We start from the raw sequence: 22,664 nt of genomic DNA, 5'->3' as shown, positions 1-22,664 counted from the left end.
ACAGTTATCTTTTGATGCAGTGGGTAATGCAACTTGTGTCTGTGTAGCTGGAATTGCTTTTGTTCGGGGATTTTCAAGTTTGAATGAGTTACCCCTACACCTCTTAGTGACTGATAGCAAAGCCAGGAAAATCTCATTTTGTGTATATTAAAACTTGAGGTTTACATCAAACAAAACGCCAGTGGGTGAAAGAGAGATCCTTGCTTTATACTGTCACCTCAGATATTCCTTCCCTGTGAATTTCAGTCATCTCGATTTAGCCGTGTGTTTTAACTGTTTAGTATGAAACTTCTCCAGAGTGTGGAGGGGAAAAAGTGTCCTCATAGCCGAGGAAGTTTCATAGCCACCTCTTGTGCTCATTTAACTGCTGCCACTTTGCAAGTGTGCCTGAGCATGGTGGTGAATTCGCTGCTTGGGATGGGGATTGTGTGGCTCGTAGCTGTTCGCAGCCTGCAGCACTCTGATGGCAGGACATGCTCCGTGCTCCGGCAATGCTCAGCAGAGGAGGGGATGTGTAGAGCAGCACAGGGCATGGCTTCATGCCTGTGTGTAAGGTCTGAGTTTACCTGCCTGCTTCTGGTGCGAGGAGTGGGACAAACAAAACCCTTGTGCTCCCCAACCCTCACTATGGATTTCAATGGCTTCTTTTCTCCCCACAGTGCAGGCTGCTCCCTGCTCCCCCAGCCCACTGTAGCACATTGCACCCAGCTCATCTTCATGTACTTTCTGCTCTTAAAGAGAGCTGCCTTTTGTGCTCTCACTCTTCTGCAAAGGGTTTTCCTTTGGCCAGGACCACACGGGTGGTGCCACCGGCCCCTTCTGAGCTTCCTCTTCCTCCTGGCCTCTGCTCCGGGGGGAGGTTCTCCAGCAGACACCCAGCTCCTGCCTCCGGTAAACACCCATCTTGCTCTTGAACCCCTTCCAGCCCATGGCTGCTTACAGATGTTCTGCGAGTGGCGCTGGCAGTTTTACTGGGAGCTTGAGCAGATCCTGGAGCTTGCCAAGAGTTGAGGCTCAATTGTGGAGCGGAACAGAGGCAAACTGCTTTTATTTTGAAGCTCCAGTTCCTTCTTCCCATCTCCCCGCCTGGGCCAGCTGCATCATATGGTTTGACATAGGCTGAGCTCAGAGCACCTAGGAGTGCACTATGCCTGCACTAGGGTTTTTCCCCCTCATGCCATTCCCCCCCTTCTTTAATGACTGCGCTTGTGATACCCTTCTAAGGTTGGTTGTACCAGTTCGGGTTGTCTTATTAAGCCCCAAAGCGACAAATAGCTCCTGTTCAGCTCAGCAGACTGGGTCTCGAATGCCCTTGCAGTTGGGCACTGCATTCTTGAAGCAGTTTAACCCATGTGCCTTCCTCCTAGTGCTTAGAGGTCGGGCGCTTTATTAAGCAGAACAAAATCATCACGGGAGCATCCCTCCCCGTCCCTCCTGCCTCTCCTTGCCCTGCGAGCAAGGGGCTACTCTTGAAGGCCACCGAGACAGAACACCTCGCTGCATGGTTTAAAAGGCTTTTCTCTTTGTTTCAGGCGAGTGCTCAGGTTTGAGGCCTGGCACCCTGTCAGAGAGGTGACAGATGATCGGCGTTCCCGGTGCGTCCCTGGGATGCCCGGGCTGATCGCGCTCCAATGGACGCCCTGGAGCCGGCAGGTTCTCTGTGAAATGGCTGCAGCTTGGAGGGAGCAGTGAAATGGTCTCCTCTGGGCATGCTCACTCTGTAGAGGGAGCTTCTATCACATGAGCAGAAACTGAATCACTGCTCATGAGGATCTGGAATATGCAACTCTTTGAGTCTTCACCAGAAGAAGACCACAGATGTCCGCAGGTACCGCAGGGCCCACCTCTTGCAGACAGCGGCTCCCTGGAGCAGGCAGGCTGGCTCCCGGTGGGGAGCTGAAGCCTTGGAGAGGAGGAAGGCAGAGTGGGGAATCATGGCTGGGGTTATTCGTTTAGTTGTTTCCAGGGACATTGGTTTAACTGCCCTGTGCGCGGGGGGCACACGGGGGAGCGGGTAGAGGAGGCTGGAGCAGGATGGAGCAGGCTGATGGAAGCTGGCTGGGTCACTGCTGCCCAGCACTGGGCCCTGGGCTCTTGGGGACTGCAGCATCCGGCGTTGCCTGGCTCTGGGAATGCTCGGGCTTTGTTTCCTCGCATCCACGTGGTCTTTTATTTGCCTTGTGGGGTGGGGAGGCTCCTGTGGGGCTGGTTCTGGGGGGTTTGCGCTCGGGGGTTTTTGGTGCCTGTATTTTTTAAAGTGGGAAGTTTCTGGAAATTCCTCCCAGGAGCCCTCCCTGCTTGCAGCTCTTGTCAGCAACGAGGGCAAAGCCTGGGGTGTCCGAGCTGCTCGAAGGCTGAACCTCCAAAAGGGGAAGAGAGGGCCTGTGGCCACATGGCACCTCCTCGCTAGGTCTCCTTTGAGCACCCTGCTTGCGTCAAGCTCTCTTCTTCGGGTGGAGGTAGGAGAGGACTTTGTTTTACCAGGACAAAACAATCCATTTTATTTTGGGGTGGCTCCTCCCTTCTTTCCTCTTTTCTCCTGTTTTTTGGTACCAGTTCCCTTGCGATCCAAGGGAACAGCTGATTAAACCGAAACCTCCGTGGTTGATTTCATGGCACGAGGCCCGTGTCTGCAGCTTATTTTAAATGTTGCCTAAAATTCAGCCCCTGGCCCTGCCGTGCTCTTTGGTGGTGTTGTGTTTGTGCTGTCGTTTGTGTTACGTGCCCTGTTGGCTGCCACAGGCCTCGTGGGACACTGGAGGTCCCGGAGCCTGGAGGGGTCTGGGCAGAACACAGGCAAGCTCATGATGTGCTCGAGGGAGACCCCTGAAGCTGCCATGAGGATGCGACATCGGATTTTCAATGGAGGAGTGAGACGTGAAGGTGGCGTTTAAAAGATTAAGGAGCTTACAGGGCAATCTGTGATACCAGATCTAAATATCCATCGTGTCTCCACTGGACTATAAATACTCTCATTGTTTGTCATCCAGAAGATGTGTGCTACAGGAAAAGGCATCGGAGGAAGTCAGGAAGAGAGAAATGAGATTTAATTTGCACAGTGAGGAGCTGAGGCCTTGATGTGCTGCCTGATCAGCTCCTGTCCAAGGGAAAAAAGCATGCTTTGGCTTTGATGAAGGCTGAGGAAACAAGCAACCAAAACCATGCTGAGGTGTGCAGTGTGTGCTCCTGTGGTGGTGACACCGCTGTGACAGCAGCCGAAACCACCCCAGTGCTCTGTTCCTGCGGCTTATGCCCTTTGAAAGCATCTGCAGAGAGACGCTGAACAGCCTGACCTACTTTGGAGGCAAGAAACAAACCCAAGGGCTGGACTTGGCGCTGCTTTTCAGCAAGGGTTAAGAGCCTCAGAGTGGGGCTTTCAGGTCTTGGGTTTTCTCCCCTTCATGTCTTTAACTGAGTTTTCAGTGCCAGCACGAGCCCTTCCCCTTCTCTCCACACCACTTTCGACAGAGCTGGGCTCTGTAGCACACATGGGATGTATTTGCTGCTCGTCACCCCCTGTTAAGACAACCCCTGGGGCTGGCAGGAACAGGATCAGGCCCACGACGTGGCATCAGGCTATGAGGGCTGTCCTGGGTCTGAACCCCTGACCTCCTCCATGTGGTGCTATCTCCTAACAAAGGATTGCATGCATCCCTTGCCATGGCAGGGGGCTATTTCATGCAGGTAAACAAGCAGTTTTAAGGCACTTCACCTTCCAGGCCAGTTGGTTTGTGGGAGGATTGGCTTGATTCCTGCTGCTTGTCCTTTTGCTGCTTTTCCCTGAGGTTTTTCCTTCTCCCCTTCCCGCTCCTGGAGCACAGTGGTTGAGGAACTGCCACAGTGGGAGAGTTACCTTGCTTTAGGTTCAAGTCAAACAGCTCGGGGCTCCGACAGCGCGCGCTCCCCGCTCGCGAGGCTCGGCGCACCATATGTTCCTGCGGTGACATGGAATGGCAGTGATTTGGAAATGAACCTCCAGTTTATACTCCTCAGCTGCCCTTTCCAGCCACTTCTTTGGGACTCCTGTGAATTCCAAGCTTTGACACCAACCCCTCTTTGCAGAGGAGACTCTTACGTACCCTTGTGTTTGCTTTAGGGGAGCCATCCCTCCCTGTGTCTGTGTGAGCTGCTGGGTCTCTTGGGTAGAGGAGGAGATGCCTGGTTTTGCTGTGTGGTGGTGTAGGGGGGCAGAGGAGGAGGATGGGCAGCACTGTCTGCCAGGGTTGACAGTAGTCAGGGAAGCAGCAGGAGCGAAGCTCACAAAGTGTATGAGCTAACTGGAAAGGAGCCTTAAAAAGAAAGACAAAATGTAGAGGAAAGAATGTAGAGCAAGCTGTTTAAAAATACATCCTGGGGTCCATCACACCAGCTTCCTTCCCCCGGCGCAGGCAATGGGTTTATCCCTTTCCTTCAGCCCCCATCAAGAGGGGGAAGGCTGGTGGGACGCGGTGGAGAGGGGTCGAGGCAGTGGGGGTTAAGATGTGACGTGCGAGTGTCTTCCCCGCGCCGCTGCCATGCCGTGTCAGAGCAGCACAGTGCCTCTTGCAAAAGAAGCTTTTCACAACTTGTCCTTGTTCCAAGGATGAGGAAACCTCCGGCTCTTCTGGCATTTTCTGTCTCCGTCATAAGTCAGGGCTGCTTTCACCTGTGAAGTATGATGGGCGCGGAGTGGGAGAGGACTGGAACGGGGAGGGGATCGGAGCCACCTTGCAAGGCTTTTGCATGGAGCTCTTGGTGTTAAAGGAGGAACTTTTCCCCTCCTCCCCTCCTCATTTTCCTGTGTGCCTGCAAAAATACTCTTGGTTTGCATTTAAAGGAGAAAACTGTAAGTGCTGGGACTAAGCCAGCTTGTTTATTCATGGGGAATACCGTGTTTCCAAGCCTTTCTCTTGCAGAGGAAGGCTTGACAGAGGATGGCAGGCTGGGCTGGGGGTTGTATTTTTAGGTGCCATCGAAGCACGGCTGTGATTCGAAGAAGCTAAAAATCATGGCTGGCAATCTGCATCGAGCTCTGCGAGACCTCTCCTCCCGAGTGCCCCCAGCCCTCAAAGGGGTTAACGTCTCCCTCCAGAGCAGGTGGATTTTGACCTGGATCAGGAGGGGAAAGGAGAGAAAGGCAAGGGATAAGCACCAAACCCAGCACCAGGAGCCCACGGGCTGCTGCTTCCCAGCCTTTTGCCACTTCCCATTCCCAAAACGTGGGTCCCCGTGAGGAGGGGCCGGGGTCGGGAGCCCGCACCCGCGCCCCTGCTCCTGTCAAAAGATGGCAGGTCAGCGTGTGCCTGTAAACAATGCGGTTATGAAATGGCAGCGCCGGCCGCGCTGAGCATGCTCGGGAGCAGCCTGCAGGGGGAGGTGAGCCAGGGAGATGATCTAATTCAGAGCAATTCTTGGGATTGAAGGAAAAGACCAGGCTCCACTCTTAATGACAGAGCAGAAAAACCAGGCCCCACGCCGGGGACGAAGCCCGTAGGCCATGGAGGAGAGGGTGTGAGCATCTCCCACCTCTAGGACTTCGGGTGCTGGGCAGCGCTGTGTCGCTTTCTCACCCTCCAGGAGAGTAAAGCCTTGGTGAGGTTTGGCTGTAGTTATTAGAGGGACAGGCCCGAGGGTGAAAGCTTCGTTCTTATGATTGTCTCTTTTTTCCTTCCCCTTTTCCGTGTCTACTGCTCCAGCTCGCAGGCATCGCTGCCTCGCTGCTGGCCTCGCGATGCCTGGAGGTGACCCAGGCGGAGAGGGACCTGCTTTTGGCTGCCGTGGTTTAGGGGTGGGAGGAAGAGGAGTGCGGAGGCTGAAGAGGTGCCTGAGCCCCCTCGATGGGGGCTTGCTCCAGGCTCCTCGTGGAGCTCCGGTTGCATCCAGGCTGAGCCTTCCAGGGGAATGGGTGTTTCTGAAATGGCTGGTTTGCTTTTGCTCGAGGTGGTGATGACTGTTGGTCTCCACGTTAGGGTTTTCTTCCCCCCCTCCCCTCACGGGTGCTAGGAGAAGGCAGGCAGCAGCTGTACTCCTTGCTAACCTCAGCCCGTGGCAGGAGGAGATGCCTTTGTCTGCTCTGGATTTGCACTTGCCTGCACACACAAGTTGCTTTAACTCTACTGGGACACAGCTAGATGGGGACGACGCTTCCCAGCGTGCAAGCAAAGAGGAAGCATAAATCAATCTCCTCTTTACAGGAGGGCCTGGGCTCTGTGACCCCTCTGGCCTGAAGCCTGCGCGCCATTGAGGGCTGTGCTGGCTTCCGAGAAGCCACTTTAGGTCCCGTTGTGTTCCATGCACGTGTCTCCTTGTTCCCGGCTGTTGCATGCAGGGACTTGCGCCTCGTTTCTTAATGCTTCCCCATTTCGGGAGTTGATTTGTGCGGCTGGAAGAGGAGCGAGGACATGGGGGTTGAGAAGGAAATGCTTCGTGCCTCTTAGGCTCTGGATGAAAGGAATTCAGGAGACAAAGGAACAGCAAAGAATTGGATGTGGGGGACAAAACTTCAGGCTGAGGGCAGTGCTTGTTGTGAGCTGCAGATAAAATTCCATGTTCACATTATTGCATGAGGCTTAGAAGGAAGTGGCTTTAACCTAAGGAAAAAAGGGAGCTTTGAGGCTGGTGACTGCGTTGTAGGCCAGGTGTGCTGGTGGCTGTGTTTCCTTCCTTCTCCAGATCAAATGCTTCTGCTGCTTCCAGCGACAGGCCCGTGGTCAGCATCGCCATGAGCAGTGATCCCAGGCCTTGACCATGCACTGCAGGACCCGAGCAGAGCCGAGATCTGAAGTGGGCAGCCTGCACGTGCCTGCCCAAGGAACACTCCTTCCACAAGCATTTTCTTAGGCGTTACTTCCTATATAATTAACTCCAAATGTTTGTCTTCAATTAAGGCAGGGGTTATTATGAGCAAGTTGGTTTGGGTTGTGTCACTTATCTTGTTTTAGAAGAGGAAAGAAATCAGTAGGAATCTGCTGGGGTTGCATCATTGTCTGAGGGCTTGGCCTCCCACCTTGCATTGCAAACCTTGCATGGAAGGTGGGATCGTGCCCTGCTGCAGGGCTGGTGGGAGCTTTGTTGAGGGGCTGGTGTTGGGGTACATACCCCAGTGCTGTGGTGCCCGGTTGTGTCCAGCTCCAGGCTGAAGCCTTTTGTGGGTCGGGCAGGATCGGTCCCATCCATCCCAGTGGTGTGCAGGGAGATGTGTTGGTGCCCTGGGTGGGAGCGAGCAGCGTTTCAAAGGGGTCCTCCTGCTCCCGGCCCTGCCAGCTCAACCTGCTGTGGCTGCACGATCAGCACAGCGCTGCTGCACAGCCTCGGGTTCCTCAACGGGTGAGTTTTAAGAGCAAAGAATAAAAAGACCCTGGTGAAGGCAGACATCTTTGCACATCAACCTCCGCTCTTCCTGCTCTGCCTGGAGAGAGCTCTGCTTCATGGGGCAGCGCACCGGTCTCTTGGGCTCGGTAAGCTGCGATACGTTGGAGTTTTGCTGTGCATGCGTTGTCTTTGCCTATAAAACCTGTTTGGATCCTTGCGAAGGGCACCCGGTTGGCGGTGAAAATGGCAAGGAGGAGGCTGAGAAAGCTCTGTCTGTTTCCCAGCTTTGTTCTTTTTCTCTTTCTTTTTTTTTTTCCTTTGGTGGGCTCTTTTTGTTTTAAAGGCACCACTGTAGCTTGTGGTTGTGTTTGGAAACGCTGCAGAGCCTTGCCTTGGCCGGTCTGACCTGTCCTCCATCCCCTCCAAAGACCTCGCAGAGGAGAGGAAGCCTGTTTTCATGTAAACAGAGCTAAAACTAAACCAGGGCAAGCTCCTCTGCTTGGATCCTCGTGGCTTTTAAAGCCAGAATGGGTCCTTCCTAAGGTGCAATTAGTCTTTTCTTCCCCTTGAAACCTAAAAATGAAAGGGTTGGGGGGTGCTAAGGCTTCGTTGCTGGTGGTGTCTATTCCTTATGGAGGCTCTCCAGCCACGAAGGTTAATAATCACTCTGGGGTTGGGGAGGGAATGGAGGCGGACGGCTGCAGGAAAGGGGGGAAGGAGGAAAGGGAAAAATAAATGGCGAGAGTGAGACTTTTATTGTGAAGCAGCGTGTGCTTGGCAGTTGGCTTTGTTGGGGCTGCTGCAGGAGCCGGCATTCCCGGCGGGAGGGTGGGTATAGGATTTCCCTGGCAATCCGAGCGACGGCTGGGGCATGGGGAGTGGGAGCAGCCAGGGCAGCTTGCTCTGAATTCAGGGAGGGAAAACCCACCCCAAGCCCCTCCACACCCACACACACAAATGGAGGTATTGACACTTTGCCGTGAAGTTGCTGCTAAGTTGGCCGGGTGGAGCCGTGGGTTGGTGGGGATGGATGGGCAGCGCTGCCCTTGGTGGTGGGTGCCCCTGGGTGCTGGGAGCGGTGATGGAGCAAGGAGGGGAAAGGCTGGCCTGGGTGGAAGAGGCTTCGAGCGCTTCGCAGGGGTTTCCTGTAGCTTCCTTTGGATCAAAACTCTTCAACCTCCCCAGCTGGCTTTTTATTTGTAATTATTGTTTTATGTTCTGCCTTGATGCTGAGTTGTTTGTCTGTTGCAGAGCAAGGCATGGAAGTTGTAAAGGCGCCGCCGCTGCTAGCGAGGGATGTGTCCGTGAGCTAGGAACAGGAGAGCCCATCAGGTGCCATTGGGTTAGCCTTGCCTTGGCACCCACCTCCTCTGCCACGACTAAAGGGGATGGTTTCATTGCTTTGAGAGCTCCTGCTGCTGGGCAGGCCCCGGGGCAGCCTAGAGCTCCTGCTCGTTGCAGTGAGGAGGGAGGGTGGTCGTTGTCTGCTGAGGTCTGATGGGTGCCAGCAGTGGCTTTTCTTCAGGCACCATGGGCTGAGCAGCAGCAACGCCTCTGAGGAAGGGAGAGTGTGGATGGTTTGTGGAGTGGGGTTACTGCGGATGAAAGAAAGGCAGACTTGGAATCAGACGGCTCCAGTGACCTGCTGGAAATCCTGGGGCTTCCAGAATGAGTCAGTTTAACAGCAGGAGTAGCAAAACCTTTCTTTGTTGCAGCAAAGGCTGGGAAAACACCCTGGTCCCTTTATAGGTTGAGGGTCTTCATTTGCTACTGCTGTGTGTGGCAAGGGCCTGGGTGCCCATGGGTATGAGCCATGGGGCTGTGCCTGAGCCCCATCTCTCTGCAGGTCTCTTCGTAGTAGTCTTGTGGCAGGGTGAGTCCATGAGGAAAATGAAGTTATTCCCAGTTTACAGGAAGTCCGGCTAGACGAGGGGTAGGCTTTACAAGCAAATGTTTGCAGCAAGGATATATATTATTGGCTTAGCAAATACATATAAAAAGAAGCTGATCTATGTTCAAACTCTGGGCTGTGTTTTCATGATCGTTTCAGGGTGGAAGCTGTTGGACACTGTCTGCTGCAGGTATGGTTTGTTTGAGGCTGTCTGGTCGGCTGAGGTTTCAAATGCTTGCAGTTTGAGTTTTGGTCTGTGTCTGAAGCTGGTGAGCTCGGGACATAAGTTCGCTCTTGCTGGGAGCATCTAGACTTGCCTGTGTTTGCTGTTTGCTTGTGCCTGGGGCAGGAGCCATGTACAACCACCTTCCTCCTTGCTAGAGGAGCAATCCTTGAAGGTGCCCTTAGCAGGCGGTGGAGGCCCTGTGCCCAGCTACGTCCCTTGAACGTCCTCCTTCCATCAGCTGTGTGTTACTTTGTAGATAGCGGCATTTCAGTGCCCGGTACTGGGGTCCTGCCGGCACCGAGGGGCAGGGATATGGTCCCGGGTGAGCCAGATGTGGATGTGGTTCTGGATGAGCTGTCCCTGCCTTGCATGGAGCTGGGGGCTGCCAAAATCAGGGTGAAAGAAGACCCCACACTGCAGCACTTGCCAGTACTTGGCATTGCAGCTGAGCTGACAAGGAAACACAGATGAGAGGGTGGCTGGTTATAGCAGTACCAACACCAAAGCTCATCCCTCCTGCTAGATGAAGACAGAAACATGGAGAAGGGCTAGCTGCTGCTGGGGCTGGTTTTGGAGCTGATACCCTGGGCTTCGTGTATGCGTCTTATCTTTTTGCTTGCTTGTAGGAGATGGGCAGGTTGTTTTCTTTCCCTTTCTTTATCACTCAGTGTGCTTTAAACCTTGTGATTTGCAGGGCTGCAAGCACCATCTGCTCTGTGCGGGCCTGCAGCACTTGGCTTGACCTGGGCTCATTCTTCTCCTGCAACACTGGCAGTGTGCAGTTTGCACTTTGCCCAGCCTGGCTTCAGGGCACAGCACCTCTACACTCACCATCTTCACCTTTCAGACCAGCTTGTCCTCTGAGCACTGTGTCAAAGGACCCCTTCTCTGTGTGTTTGAGGGATTAAATACCTTTTTCCTTTGGTTTTGGTAGCTCTTTTTTTGTCTTGACGTGTCAAAAAGAGAAAGAGAGGGTTTTAAAGCTGCAAACCTGACCTATCAGCATGATTCCAGGTGTGTGAAAGTCAGGAGTTGAGCAAGTGTGTTGTTTTAACAGGAAAATAACAAAAAAAGAGGGGGAAAACCTCAAATTACTTTCTATAGAATTAAAACTAGAGCTCATTAGCTTTAATACACATGGATGTTATGAATGATGAGCTGGAGCTCGCTGAGGGTTTGCAGTCTGTAAATTATGTTTGAATGAACTATGAAAGAACCCCGAAACTAAACACCGAAAGCATCCATGGGCTGTAAATGTTGCTAAATGATGTGGAACGAGAAGTTTGAAAGATCAGCCTCCCCGCACCTAAAACCTAAGAAGTTTTAGGGGAATAAGCATCACCTCCTTGGGATGATTAAGTGTTCAAGGCCAGGTTGGATGGGGCTTGCAGCAACCTGCTCTCGTGGAAGGTGTCCCTGCCTGTGGTAGGGGATTGGAACTGGAAGAGCTTTAAGGTCCCTTCCCAAACAAACCAGGCTGGGATTCTGTTGTGCCTTTCATGACCATTTCAGTCCATGCCTGCACAGCCAGACTCAGCTGGATTCCCAAACACGTAGAGAATCTGTCTGGGTGCATCTGAACCACACTGAGCTGCGAGGTCCTGGCCCGGGTGCAGCACAAAGCCCCTCTGCTCCTCATGGGGATGAGCTGCCAGTTCATCTCTGTGACCTGTGCCTTGGTGGCAGTTTCCTGGCAGCCGTTACTTTGGAGAGCGAGGTTTGCCCTGATGTAAACAGGATGTGTCCATGATTGTCTCTTCTTTTCAATGCAGCTTGTATATGAACATTGAGCTAAACCGTGATATTTCTTTCCCATTTCTTTCCCTCCCCGTTCCCCATCCCTTCCCTCCCTACCCCTAGCGAGCAGTGCTGAGTAAGGCAGAGCCAAGGAAAGACGCCTGCATGAAGACTGAGCTGCTGAAAGATATCACCAACAACAAAGAGGAAGGTGAGCACCTGCCTCGGTCGAGGGCCAGACCTTGCTGGTGAGGCTGGCATGTGATGGGAACAAAACTGGGGGTGTGGAGATGGGCTTTGTCGCTTGGGTGTGCTGCCCCAAACAGTTCTGGGTTTATCTGAGCAGGGCTTTTCCCCAGGAGATGGCAAATTGGCTTTTCAGTCCTTCCATCACCACCCACCTTAATGACTGATGGCTGATTTTCACTTCTGCTTTGGTGTGGCTGTGAAGCACAAAGGAGTTACTTTGAACCTCCTGTGTGTGACTGCTTTGAACTGAACTCTGATCCTGCCACATGATGACCTGGCCCTTTTCCTCCCTCTAGTCAAGTGAACTTTCTGTTTTCCCCTGGGTTTCTCTTGCTCCAGAACAGGCACTGATGGCTGCAGGGTGGTTGGTGGGATTAGGGCCCTCCCCACTTCGTGCTGTTGTGGGATGCTTCATGGCTGCTGCATTGGTTCTTCTTGCTTTTCATTTGCAGGCTGCAGCACATGTTAACTTGGCGAAGTCTTTCCTGTGTGGCTGGCTGGGAGTTGCATGCACACAAATCCGAGGGCTTAATAAATGTGTCAATGGGATTAGGGAAAAGAAAAACCCACCACACTTTATCTCTGCAGCCCCCTCCTTTCTTTCCATGGCTCTATTATTCCTTGACTAGTTACTTGTGATAGCTCTGCAGGGATTTGATGTATTTTTGTTCTCTTTTCCATAATAGAGCATTAGAAAAGCACTGAACTGGCCCCATCAGAATACCTTGTCTTAGCTAACAACACAATTTTGGACTTAATTCAGATGTGTGTAGTACAGCATCGCTCTTCCTTTCTCTTCTCTCCAGCGTAGTGTTTTGCCGTTTCTTTAGTTAGTAAAGCTCAGAACAGACAAAGTACTGAATGCTGCATCAGATGTGGCCACGGTGCTTGTATATTAACTGGGAGCACGTGTGTGCTGCTGCTGACACATGTGTGCACCAGTGCTCTGGGAGCCCAAGTCTGAGGTGCCAGTGGGAGGTTACGTTGCTCTGGGAGGAGACTCTCACTTTGATCCCTTGTCTTGCTTGGCTCAGGACTATAAAGGTGTTTATTTAGCTCTTGGTTGATCTTAAGGTAAGTGTCAAGAGGCTGTGAAGGTAAAAATCCAGGAGGAGGGTGGGGAGAGAGACATTTCTGCCCCTTGTATGTCTTGAGTGCCTTGGACTGAAAGCAACTGCTGTGTATCAAAGGGAAGCTGAGCTCCCTGTGCAGGAACAGTCTTGAGGCTTCACAAGGTGCTTGGAATCCAACGACTTCAGCTTATTGTCCAGTTCTGCTACCCAGGAAAGAAGGGTGCTACAGTGGGAACAGTATGGTCTCCATTCCTATGGTAACATTCAGATGTTAGCCTTGTCTTCCTGAGCACACCACGTGTGTAAAAGACAATGGCTTGTGTGGTGGTTGTGCCCTATGCATTGTTCTTCACTAGCCTTTGTTACCCAGCTGTGATTGCTGAAACTGGCAGCCAGGAGACCAGACAGGGCAAAATGATGCTTAGGTGTTTCAGATGTGCACCCAAATGTGCACCACTGTTGATGTCCCATGCTTCAGGGAGGCTGCGGCAGCAGAAGCACTCTTGGAGCTGGGCAGCTTCAGAGCTGGAGCATCCCATGGTCACAGATGGGCTCGGGGCCTCGTTGCTGTGCTGTAATCCTGTGGACCTGATCCCTTGGCAAAAGAACAAATTAATATCACCCAGGCTGTTAAACTGCTTTGAGTCACCATCAGTATTCATGTGATCCAGCCCACCAGAGAGCTGCTGAATCCCATGTATCTGACCTCTGCAGTCTCAGTACTGAGCATTCACAGCAGAAGTGGTTCTCTTTTTATTATTTTAGTTTTCCTGTTTTGACTATTGACAGGAGAAGGGCAGTGGTGCCACTGCCCCAGGGTAACACTGCCCCAGGGTGACAGCTCCAGGGCACTGGGAGCAGTGGTGGTTGTGTTTTGGAAATACAGGGCAGGCTCTTGGATGAATATCACCTGCCTTCATGGATTTAAAAAGGGGACAGTGGAAGAAGAGTCCATCAGTCATAGAATCCCAGCTTGGTTTGTGTTGGAAGGGACCTTAAAGCTCCTCCGGCTCCAACCCCTGCCACGGGCAGGGACCCCTTCCACTGGAGCAGCTTGCTCCAAGCCCCTGTGTCCAACCTGGCCTTGAGCACTGCCAGGGATGGGGCAGCCACAGCTTCTCTGGGCACCCTGTGCCAGCGCCTCAGCACCCTCACAGGGAAGAGCTTCTGCCTAAGAGCTCATCTCAGTCTCCCCTCAGGCAGGTTCAAGCCATTCCCCTTGGCCTGTCCCTACAGGCCCTTGTCCCAAGCCCCTCTCCAGGTTTCCTGCAGCCCCTTTAGGCACTGGAGCTGCTCTCAGGTCTCCCCTTCAGGAGCCTTCTCTTGTCCAGGCTGCCCCAGCCCAGCTCTCTCAGCCTGGCTCCAGAGCAGAGCTGCTCCAGCCCTCGCAGCATCTCCGTGGCCTCCTCTGGACTTGCTCCAACAGCTCCATGTCCCTCTTGTGCTGCTGCCCCAGAGCTGGGCACAGCCCAGAGAGGAACTTTGCCCTGAAAACATGGTTCTCTTCATTTCCTGACTTCAAAATGCTCCACTTTTTGGCTTCAGTGGTAGAGGTGCTGCTTTCCTTCCCAATGGGTGCAGGATCTCCAGCCACCAGTTCTCCCTAGTCAGCCCCCATCTCTTTAGCATCCTTTTGATGTCAACTGGGCTCCTCTCTGCTGTGAATATTTATGTATTTTTTTACTTGTAGGAGAAGGGGAGAGCAGTGCTGTAACACAGTGGTTGCAAACCAGATGCGTTTCTCCCTTGTCAGAGTTGATCCAGCAGGACAGTTGGTTATTGAATCAAGACTGTGGTGTCTGTGGTGTTTTCAAAGATGATCTGCAAAGTGCTTAAGGTGAAACACCTGTGAAGTGTGATGTGTGGAAATGTCTGCAGTACTTGTACTGCACTTCATATACTTTTATGTAAGCTCAATCTTTGCTTAGTTCAGAGGTGAATGTTTCTCTTGCAGCAGCCAAAGCTTTGTGGCCCTGTGCTGGGGACACTGGAAATTGCTGGGGACAGATTAAATACCCTTCAAGCCCTTGCTGCTTGTCTCTTTCAGGTTGTCTCATCTCTACCAGTGCTCAGCACCAAGATGTTCAGCAAAACATAGGAAAGTTTCATGTTTTGGTAGTGTCTTTGCTTCTAGGATATTCTTTTTCTTTCTGTTTGTCTTCTTTTCCCCTCAGACCCAGTGATGATTGCAGTTTGGCCTGGAGTATAAGGCTTGTAATGCTTGCGTATTATTCTTTGTCTCACTGAGGAGTGAGATCTGAACTTAAAAATCTGTATTTCAGACTTTGTTTTTACTGCATTCTCAAAGTGATAAAGAGTTTTGAGCTCATCCATCGGGTGGCCTGCACATGGAAAGTGGCTGCTCGTCCCCTCTGGTCCCTGCAGCAGTGATTGGGTTCCCTTTGGCTATGGCAGAGATGGTTGGTGATACTGTGGTATGTCTGCTAGAGAGGTTCTGCCCACAGGCAGTCTTTGGCAGGCTGAACCAGCTCTGGCCAGCTCCAGGGCAGGAGCAGAGCCAGGCCTGGCTCTGCTGAAAGAGCTGGAAGCCGTGGAGAGGAGCCCTCATTGCAGGAGTCTGGGCTGGCAGAGCAGAGGTGGGTTTCATTTTGCCTAATTTAGGGTTTTTTTTAAGTTATCATTCTGACTCTGAGCTGGTCCAGCTCGTTTCTGCTTGCACGTGGTAGGCACGTCCAGGCAGTGGGTAGCTTAGCCAAAGACGTGCCTGAAGTCAGACTGTGCTTATCTGAGCTGTCATCTTCTTGGTTGCGATGGTGGCTTAGGGGCACCATGGAGTTTGAGATACCTTTTGGACACCTAAAATGAGGTGAGGTGGCCTCATCCGGTCTGACTTGGCTTCTGCCTTGCTTTTGTATGATTTTGTTCCCTTCATGGGGATTTTAATTCAGTTTTGAATGACTGATACTGAGAAGATACTGAAATTGATATTGATACTGAGAAGAAAGCTGAAGCCTGGAACTCGTGCACAGGGTCTCCTTGAGCCTGGGGAAGGGTGGAAGGGCTGGAAACTCTGCATCACTCCAGTGAGCTGTTAATTCTGAGAAGTGGTTTGAATACATTAGTGATAATCCTTTGCCATGTGGAGTCTCAGTGATGGTGGAGGTGCAGCATTTCCTGAGTCTTAAACTCCTTGTGTTACTAAAATATAGCCAGCTCCTAAGAGATAAACCTTTAGTGAAGTTTCTTTCAGCTTGTATCCAGGTTGCCTGCCAAGGCCAGGATGGACAGGGCTTGGAGCAACCTGCTCTAATGGACGGTGTCCCTGCCTGTGACGGGGATTGGAATTGAATGAGCTTTAAGGTCCCTTCCAACACAAGCAACTTGATGATTCTGTGAATTTCAGATATGAGGACAGGCACCATAACAGAACATAAATCTCTTGGGCAAGTTACCCATCCCAAATTAATCCCAAATGCTTGGATTGGGATGCAGGCAGCATTGTGGGCAATGTGACAAGGTTTTACTGCTGCATGTGATGTAGGGAATGCATAAGGGAGCTCTGAAAATGCTAAGATGCTTCTAGTAAAAGAAGTTACACTTCCATGGACACAGGCTCTATCTTTCTACCTTTCATGTTGTTGTAGTTAAGGAATGAATGGTTGTAGATTAAAGAGCAGTGAGTGAGTTGGAAAGAAGGGAATACTGAGGAGAGGTGGTTTTGGTCTGCTTGGAAGGAAGGAATGCTGTCAAGTTGTAAGGTTCTGGAGAAATGATTTCAGTTTTTACTCACTTGCATTTGCAGCACAAGAGCAGAAAAGCTGTTGACCAGAAGAGAACTCACTGCTGTGAGGTGTCTTTGACATTAAGATCTTGGCAGGTTTGCAGTGATTCATCTTGTTTAATCACGAAGAAGGGGAGATGAGGAGGTCATGGCAGGAAGCTTTGGCAGTCTGGTGTGGTTGAAGGTCTTCTGTCGGCTGTTGTAGTCGGTATTTCTCCGTTGTGAGGTTCCTGCTGTCTCTAGTTTGTGTTCCTGTCTCCATCTGTAGGCCGTATTTCAGCAAAAGTGTAAATATCTATTGAATTGTGTCTATTCAGCACGGGTTGTAAACGTGCACTTCATGTGTCTAAGACTTGTTGAATGTGGTCAGACTTGCAGACCTGTCCCATTCCACAAAGGTGGAGTATGTGTTACAGGCAGAGCATCATGTCAGGAGGAGCAATAGCCTAGCCTGGGTGAGCAGCTCCTGTTCTGCTGTTACCAGACTAAGGATTTTGGTTGTGAAACCCAGACTCCTTTACTTGGGCTACCACATGTTATTGAGTAATGTAGCTCCTGATCTAAACTAGTTCTTTGTGGGGGTATCTTTAATAGGATGTGTCTGAAGGGGGCCTACAGGGATGCTGGAGAAGGACTCTTCATCACAACTGTAGTGATAGGACAAGGGGGAATGGGTTCAAACTGAAACAGGAAAAGTTCAGATTAGATCTAAGGCAGAAGCTCTTCCCTGTGAGGGTGCTGAGGCGCTGGCACAGGGTGCCCAGAGAAGCTGTGGCTGCCCCATCCCTGGCAGTGCTCAAGGCCAGGTTGGACACAGGGGCTTGGAGCAAGCTGCTCCAGTGGAAGGGGTCCCTGCCCGTGGCAGGGGTTGGAGCTGGATCAGCTTTAAGGTCCTTTCCAACACAAAACATTCCGTGATTCTATGGAGGTGTAAACCTTTGAACCTCATTTTGCCTGGCAACATGAGCAGTCCTTTTCAGCAGGGCAGAGTGGGTGCACATTCCTGTTACATCGAACCCATCCCCTGATGACTGCTGTCAAGTTCTCCAGTTCTGTCCCCATAGGGACTATGAAATTTCTTATCTTTGTTTCGGCAAACCTCTAATCATGCGGATCTGAGGATCTGGTGCCAGTTCATAAGAGATTGATGGTGCTTCCACAGCCACACTGTGCTTTGCACACTTCAGAAGAGTGTGTGTGGGAACTGTACATGGGATTTTCATTTCGGCTTCACAGATTTGTCTAGACTAACACTGTTACTCTTTCCCTTAGGGCAGTGCTGTAATGCACCTTGTTTTGGTTGCCTTCATGGCAGGTAAAGCAATTCTTGCCCTCTGCTTATTCTCTTTATCTAATAGTCGGCCACTGAAGTCATTTGACCACACTGGTGGGAGTGTGCAGTGTTTAAATCAACACGTATTGAAGACTGAATTCGGACAGAGGCCTGGTGCTGAGCACTGGAAACCTCCATCTGTGGTCAGGGAGCTCATTTCTTGTTTTATTCTGGCACTGACTTCGCTGAAATAATTGTTTAAATGGCAACAGCAGAATCTTTTAAAGACACCAAATGCAGAAAGAGAAACAAGGATTGAAAGAATAAAGGCACAGCTCTTGGCTCCCTCTGCTCAGGACTTTTTAAGGAGCTAAATAACAGTGAAAACCCAGCACTTTATCTTCTCCAGGAGTCATTGCTCTCCAAAACAAACCCTTGTGTGGCTTATCAGAGCTTTTGGTACACGGAAGGTGGTCTGGGTGGTGTGAGAGGGCAGCAGATGGAGGTGATGACTTTGAATCGTGCTTGGAGAACCACTTAGTTACTGTGTGCTGGAGGGGGGGGTTCTGCCTCTGCCTCCTGCGTGTGCTCTAGTGGGCACTGGTGAGCTCTTTCAGGAGATTTTGGAACTCTTTGGGGAGGTTTTGGAGCTCTTTTTAGAGGCTCTGAGCCACCAAAGTCCATGTGAGAGGCAGTCACAGGCTGCTCTGGTGACAGCGCTGCTTCTCCTCCTTGCTATTTGCATTGAGCTGCTTGTGCTTGAGCATACAGCAAAGCCCTGCAGAGCTTGGATCTAGCAGTCAGCCCAGGTATGTTGTACTTGACATCCTGGCATCCAGGATCCTGGTTCTGCTTCACACTTGAGCCTTGCATCAGGTTTTGCAAGGTCAGCAGAGACATTCAGGGTATTGTTTTCCTGGAATGTTTGGGCTTCAGGAGTGGAACGAAATGAGATGCTGACAGCAGTATGCTGCTCTGGCTTGCAGAGCTGTCCTCCACTTTGACTCTGGGCCTTTCGGAGTACTGTACATGAAAACTGCTTTGATTCAAGCTGGCTGTAATCAGTCCTACCTGCTTTGACAAGGCTTTTGCCGGTGGGATTTGTGATGCTCTTCATAGCTGTGTGGCCTCTGGAAGGGAAACAACACAAGGGATCCCTAACAGCAGGTTGATTGAATCGTTTCACTGAGCGTGCCAGTGAATTGTTATCACTCCTGGTTGCCTGCCTGGGGAGCTGCTGGTTCGTCATGTTGGAAACCCTTCTGCAAGTACACAGATGGAGCTAGATGATCTTAAGGTCCTTTCCTGCCCAAACCATTCTAAGTACACAGTGTTCATAGTTGGGTTTTCGTCAGCTGAGGTCTGAAACCTCAGATGGGACAAACTCACTGATGAGAGGAGCATGGAAGTGTTTGGAAGGAGTCGGGGGAAAACCGTTTTTGCATGGGCACTCCTGTGTTATCTGGGTGTGAGCTTTGAGCCTGCAAAATTCGTGCTGCGTTTGACTCCTGTCATTACTTTAGTCTAGAATTGCACTTCACACGCTTCCCCCTGTGTTTACTCTGGCTGTTGCCTCTGAGATGTCACTATGAATCCTGCTCCTGTGCTGCTTCATCCCAGCAAAAGAGCCACTGGATAACCTTGCCAGGAGAACTGGCATTGCCAGGGAGCTCCTCCTTGGGGTGTTCTGTGTAGCGGCAGAGTTGCTTGGCTGCTGAGCTGTGTCTGAGCCACCAAAGCTCACACGACTTCTCTTGTGTCAGTCTGGCATTCTGAAGGGCTTTGCCCGAGATCTGAATGCAAGATTGGGCAGTGTTTTGTTTGATGTGCAGGGGGTTGACAGATGGTCCAGGAAGTGTAGTTACTGGAAAAGCAAAAGGTAATGTTTACCTTGAGAAATCCATACTTGGGAATAGATGGCCACATCTGCAGCTGAGGCAAGTGAGAATGAGTGCCCTGCTTGCAACTGAGGCACGCACCCCACTTTTCACTGAGGATCCAGGCAAGCCAGGTAGGTGAGTGAGCAATCTAAATGGATTTACATAGATATATGTATAGCAAGCAGCTTTCTGGAGGAAAGGGTTGTTCTTCCTGAGCCACTGTGAGTAGCTGTGCCTTCTCTTTGGAGTTTCGATACTGCTTGTGACCCTTTTCCTTCTCTCTTCCTCCTCCTCCTCCTCCCTCTTTCTCCAGGGTTTAATGCCATGGCTGCAGATGAAAGTGCTACAGAAAAGCAAGCGGGGGAACCAAAAATGGCAGTAGATGGTGAAACCAACGGTTCCTGTGAGCACAGCGAAGCTGGTGGCCACCCAAACCCAGCTAAAACCACTCAGGACAATACGAAAGTGAGCCAGCAGGACTCCAGTACTAAGTTAAATAGGATAGCAGAAAATGGCATTTCTGAACGAGATGGTGAGACTGGGAAGCAAAACCATCTGAAAGCTAATGACTTCACACAGACTTCTGTAACAGGGAGCAATGGATATATTCTAACCAAGCAGATGGCACAGGAGCAGCCTCTAAGGACTACCAGCACCTTTGCTTCTCTCACCGGCCATGCTGCAAAAACCCTGCCAGGAGGAGCAAGCAAAGGGAGAACTGTGGGCTCCTTTTCTCAGATGCAAGCCACAATGCCAGCCAAGCTCGGGGAGGGCAGTAAGGACATGGATGCTAAAAAAGCCACCGCTGCTAACGCTGAAGTCAAGGTCCACAGAGCACGGAAGACAATGCCTAAACCCATCGCTAGCCTGGTAATGTATATGCCCAGCAGCCAATGCTGCTGCTGCAACTGCTCGTGGCTTGCTTTGAGTGCATGAGAGGGATGCTGTGCTGCATGGGAACATGAGTAATTCCTGTAATTCCCACCAAGTGGATTGTTAGGGGGGGTTTAGTATACATCATAGAATCATAGAATAGTTTGGGTTAGAAAGGACCATAAGATCATCTAGTGCCAACCCCCTGCCATGGACAGGGCTGCCTCACACTAGACCATGTCGCCCAAGGTCCTGTCCAGCTTGGCCTTGAACACTGCCAGGGACGGAGCATTTACCACTTCTCTGGGCACCCTGTGCCAGTGCCTCAGCACCCTCACAGGGAAAAGCTTCTGCCTTATATCCAAGCTGAACTTCCCCTGTTTCAGTTTGAACCCATCACCCCTTGTCCTGTCACTACAGTCCCTGATGAAGAGTCCCTCCCCAGCATCCTTGTAGCCCCCTTCAGACACTGGAGGCTGCTCTGAGGTCCCCACGCAGCTTCTCTTCTCCAGGCTGAGCAGCCCCAACGTTCTCAGCCTGTCTTCATATGGGAAGTGCTGCAGCCCCTGATCATACTCGTGGGCTCTTCTGGACTTGCTCCAGCAGCTCCATGACTGCTGGAGCAGTTGAGGACACAAGAACTGCACACAATGCTCCAATATATATATATATGTTATATATATACATTTTTATATAAATATATATATTAATTTTGTCTCTTCCAACAGAGAGCAGAGGTGTTGGAATAGAGCCACATGGCCACCACCAGCTCTCTTCCCCAATGTGTTTCTAAATATATAATTGATCAGTTACCTTCTCCAATAGATACATGTGAGACACTCGATGGCCTTTCTCTCTTGGCTGTGTTGCTCATCAGCCATCTGCTGCAATCCAGAGCTGCTTGGGAAACAAATTAGATTTCTTCTAAGTTGGACCCAGAAGAAATTATCATAGCATGTTAAACTGGGGCTTCTCCTAAGCTTGGAAGCTGTCAAGAAGCTGGTATGGTAGGCAACTTGATTGCATTGCCATGGCATTATAGTGGTAAACCAGAGGATGTTTTCTCTTTCTCTCTGTGTTGCCAGCAGTAATGCAACTTGTTCACACGTCTTCGCTCCAGAATCCTTAGGGATGGAACACTTAATAAAACAGAGCTCTGCCTTGGTTTTAGGAGGCAAAAGGAGATGTGAAGTCATCTGGTGCATTCATGTTACAGGGGGATGAACAGAAATGGGCCTTTCTTTGTCATTGGCCAAGTTCGGTTCTTTTGCCTCTTTTGGGGGTTCTTTTGCCAAAGGTAAGGAATAGACACTGGAACAGGCAGATGTCCCTTGGTCTCCAGCCCTGTGACCCTTTATATTTAGCTACAGTAACATAGATCCTCTCACTGTGCTATATCTACTAATGGGAGAGAGACCAGCCTTTAGGTATCCTGCACCTAGGTGAAGGAAAGGACTGTTAGTCCTGCTTGGCAGTGTGAGTGACACCCACAAATACGTGGGAAGCTGCTGCAAAGGTTGGTGACCAGCAAATGCCAGGTGACCCTCAGATGTCACCCACATGTTGCAGCACAGGAGCAATGCGATGTGAAGGTCTCAGAGCTGTGACTCGCTGTGATCTGGAGCAGGGGAAGAGAGGAGGAAGAGCAGAGATAGGTGGCACGTAGCCAGGCACAGATGGGAAAGGTGGCCTCAGCTGTGGCACCTCCTGTGCTCCGGATGCAGGTGGGAGTCCAAAGAGCACATCAGGATTAGAGACGTGGTGGGCACCCAGCTCAGCACCAGGGCACAAACCACACGTGCTGTAGGATTTCCCATCCCTTCTCCCAAACCACTGTTTCCCCTCTGCCTTCCGCTGTATCTGAATTCTCTCCTTCTCACACGCTGCTGTTTTCTGGCTGGGGAAGCCCAGATGCAGTTACATGCAGCCTGATGAAAGTCTCTCCTAAGGCTGTCTCTTACCCAAACAAGGCTTTGCAGCCTCACAGCTTCCCTTCAGCAGCCTGTCGTGCACTTAAATGAGGCCGGGCAAACCCCCAGACCCTTGTGGAATTTGACAGAGAGAGCTCCCTTGGGGCTGAGCAATTGAAAGAGGCAATTCCCTTCTAAAAGATGACTGCTGGGTTAGGAGGGAGAGTTTTCCTCATTCATATTTTATGATACATCAAAAAGAATATTTGTACACAGCCCCTTGGGCTTCAAGGTTTGTCTCTAGACAGCTGCTTCTGCGGGTGCTCACGGACATGAGGGGCTGTGATGATGCTGTTGATGGTTATTTGCTCACACACTACCAGCAGCTTCATAACCCAAAGCCTGCAGTTGTTGGACCGCTCAAGAATGCACAGCCTGTCCTCAGCACCTCTGGCCATTTCCTTTGGGCTTAAAATAGGGAGAGAAAGAACATTCACAAGCAGGGTGGTAAAAAGAGGCT

The 22,664-nt window shown here is 51.1% G+C and overlaps 1 protein-coding gene across 16 annotated transcripts in view; it reads left to right on the top strand.

Moving 5' to 3' along the window:
* EHMT1 (euchromatic histone lysine methyltransferase 1) overlaps positions 1-22,664 on the top strand; it is a 115,369-nt gene that overhangs the window by 44,065 nt on the left and 48,640 nt on the right. For 6 of the 16 annotated variants that reach the window (XM_065695266.1, XM_065695269.1, XM_065695273.1 and 3 more), the window contains 2 exons: positions 11,268-11,355; positions 19,675-20,231. In XM_065695266.1, the coding sequence (XP_065551338.1) occupies positions 11,268-11,355; positions 19,675-20,231 (645 nt within the window). Of the gene's footprint in view, positions 1-1,733; positions 1,829-5,421; positions 5,572-11,267; positions 11,356-19,674; positions 20,232-22,664 lie in introns of those variants that run through there. The other 10 variants (XM_065695267.1, XM_065695265.1, XM_065695275.1 and 7 more) reach the window with 4 other exon arrangements.

The sequence above is a fragment of the Lathamus discolor genome, chromosome 15 (genome assembly GCF_037157495.1).
Source record: "Lathamus discolor isolate bLatDis1 chromosome 15, bLatDis1.hap1, whole genome shotgun sequence".
NCBI classification, from domain to species: Eukaryota; Metazoa; Chordata; class Aves; order Psittaciformes; family Psittacidae; genus Lathamus; species Lathamus discolor.
This window is presented reverse-complemented; position numbering and strand designations above follow the sequence as displayed.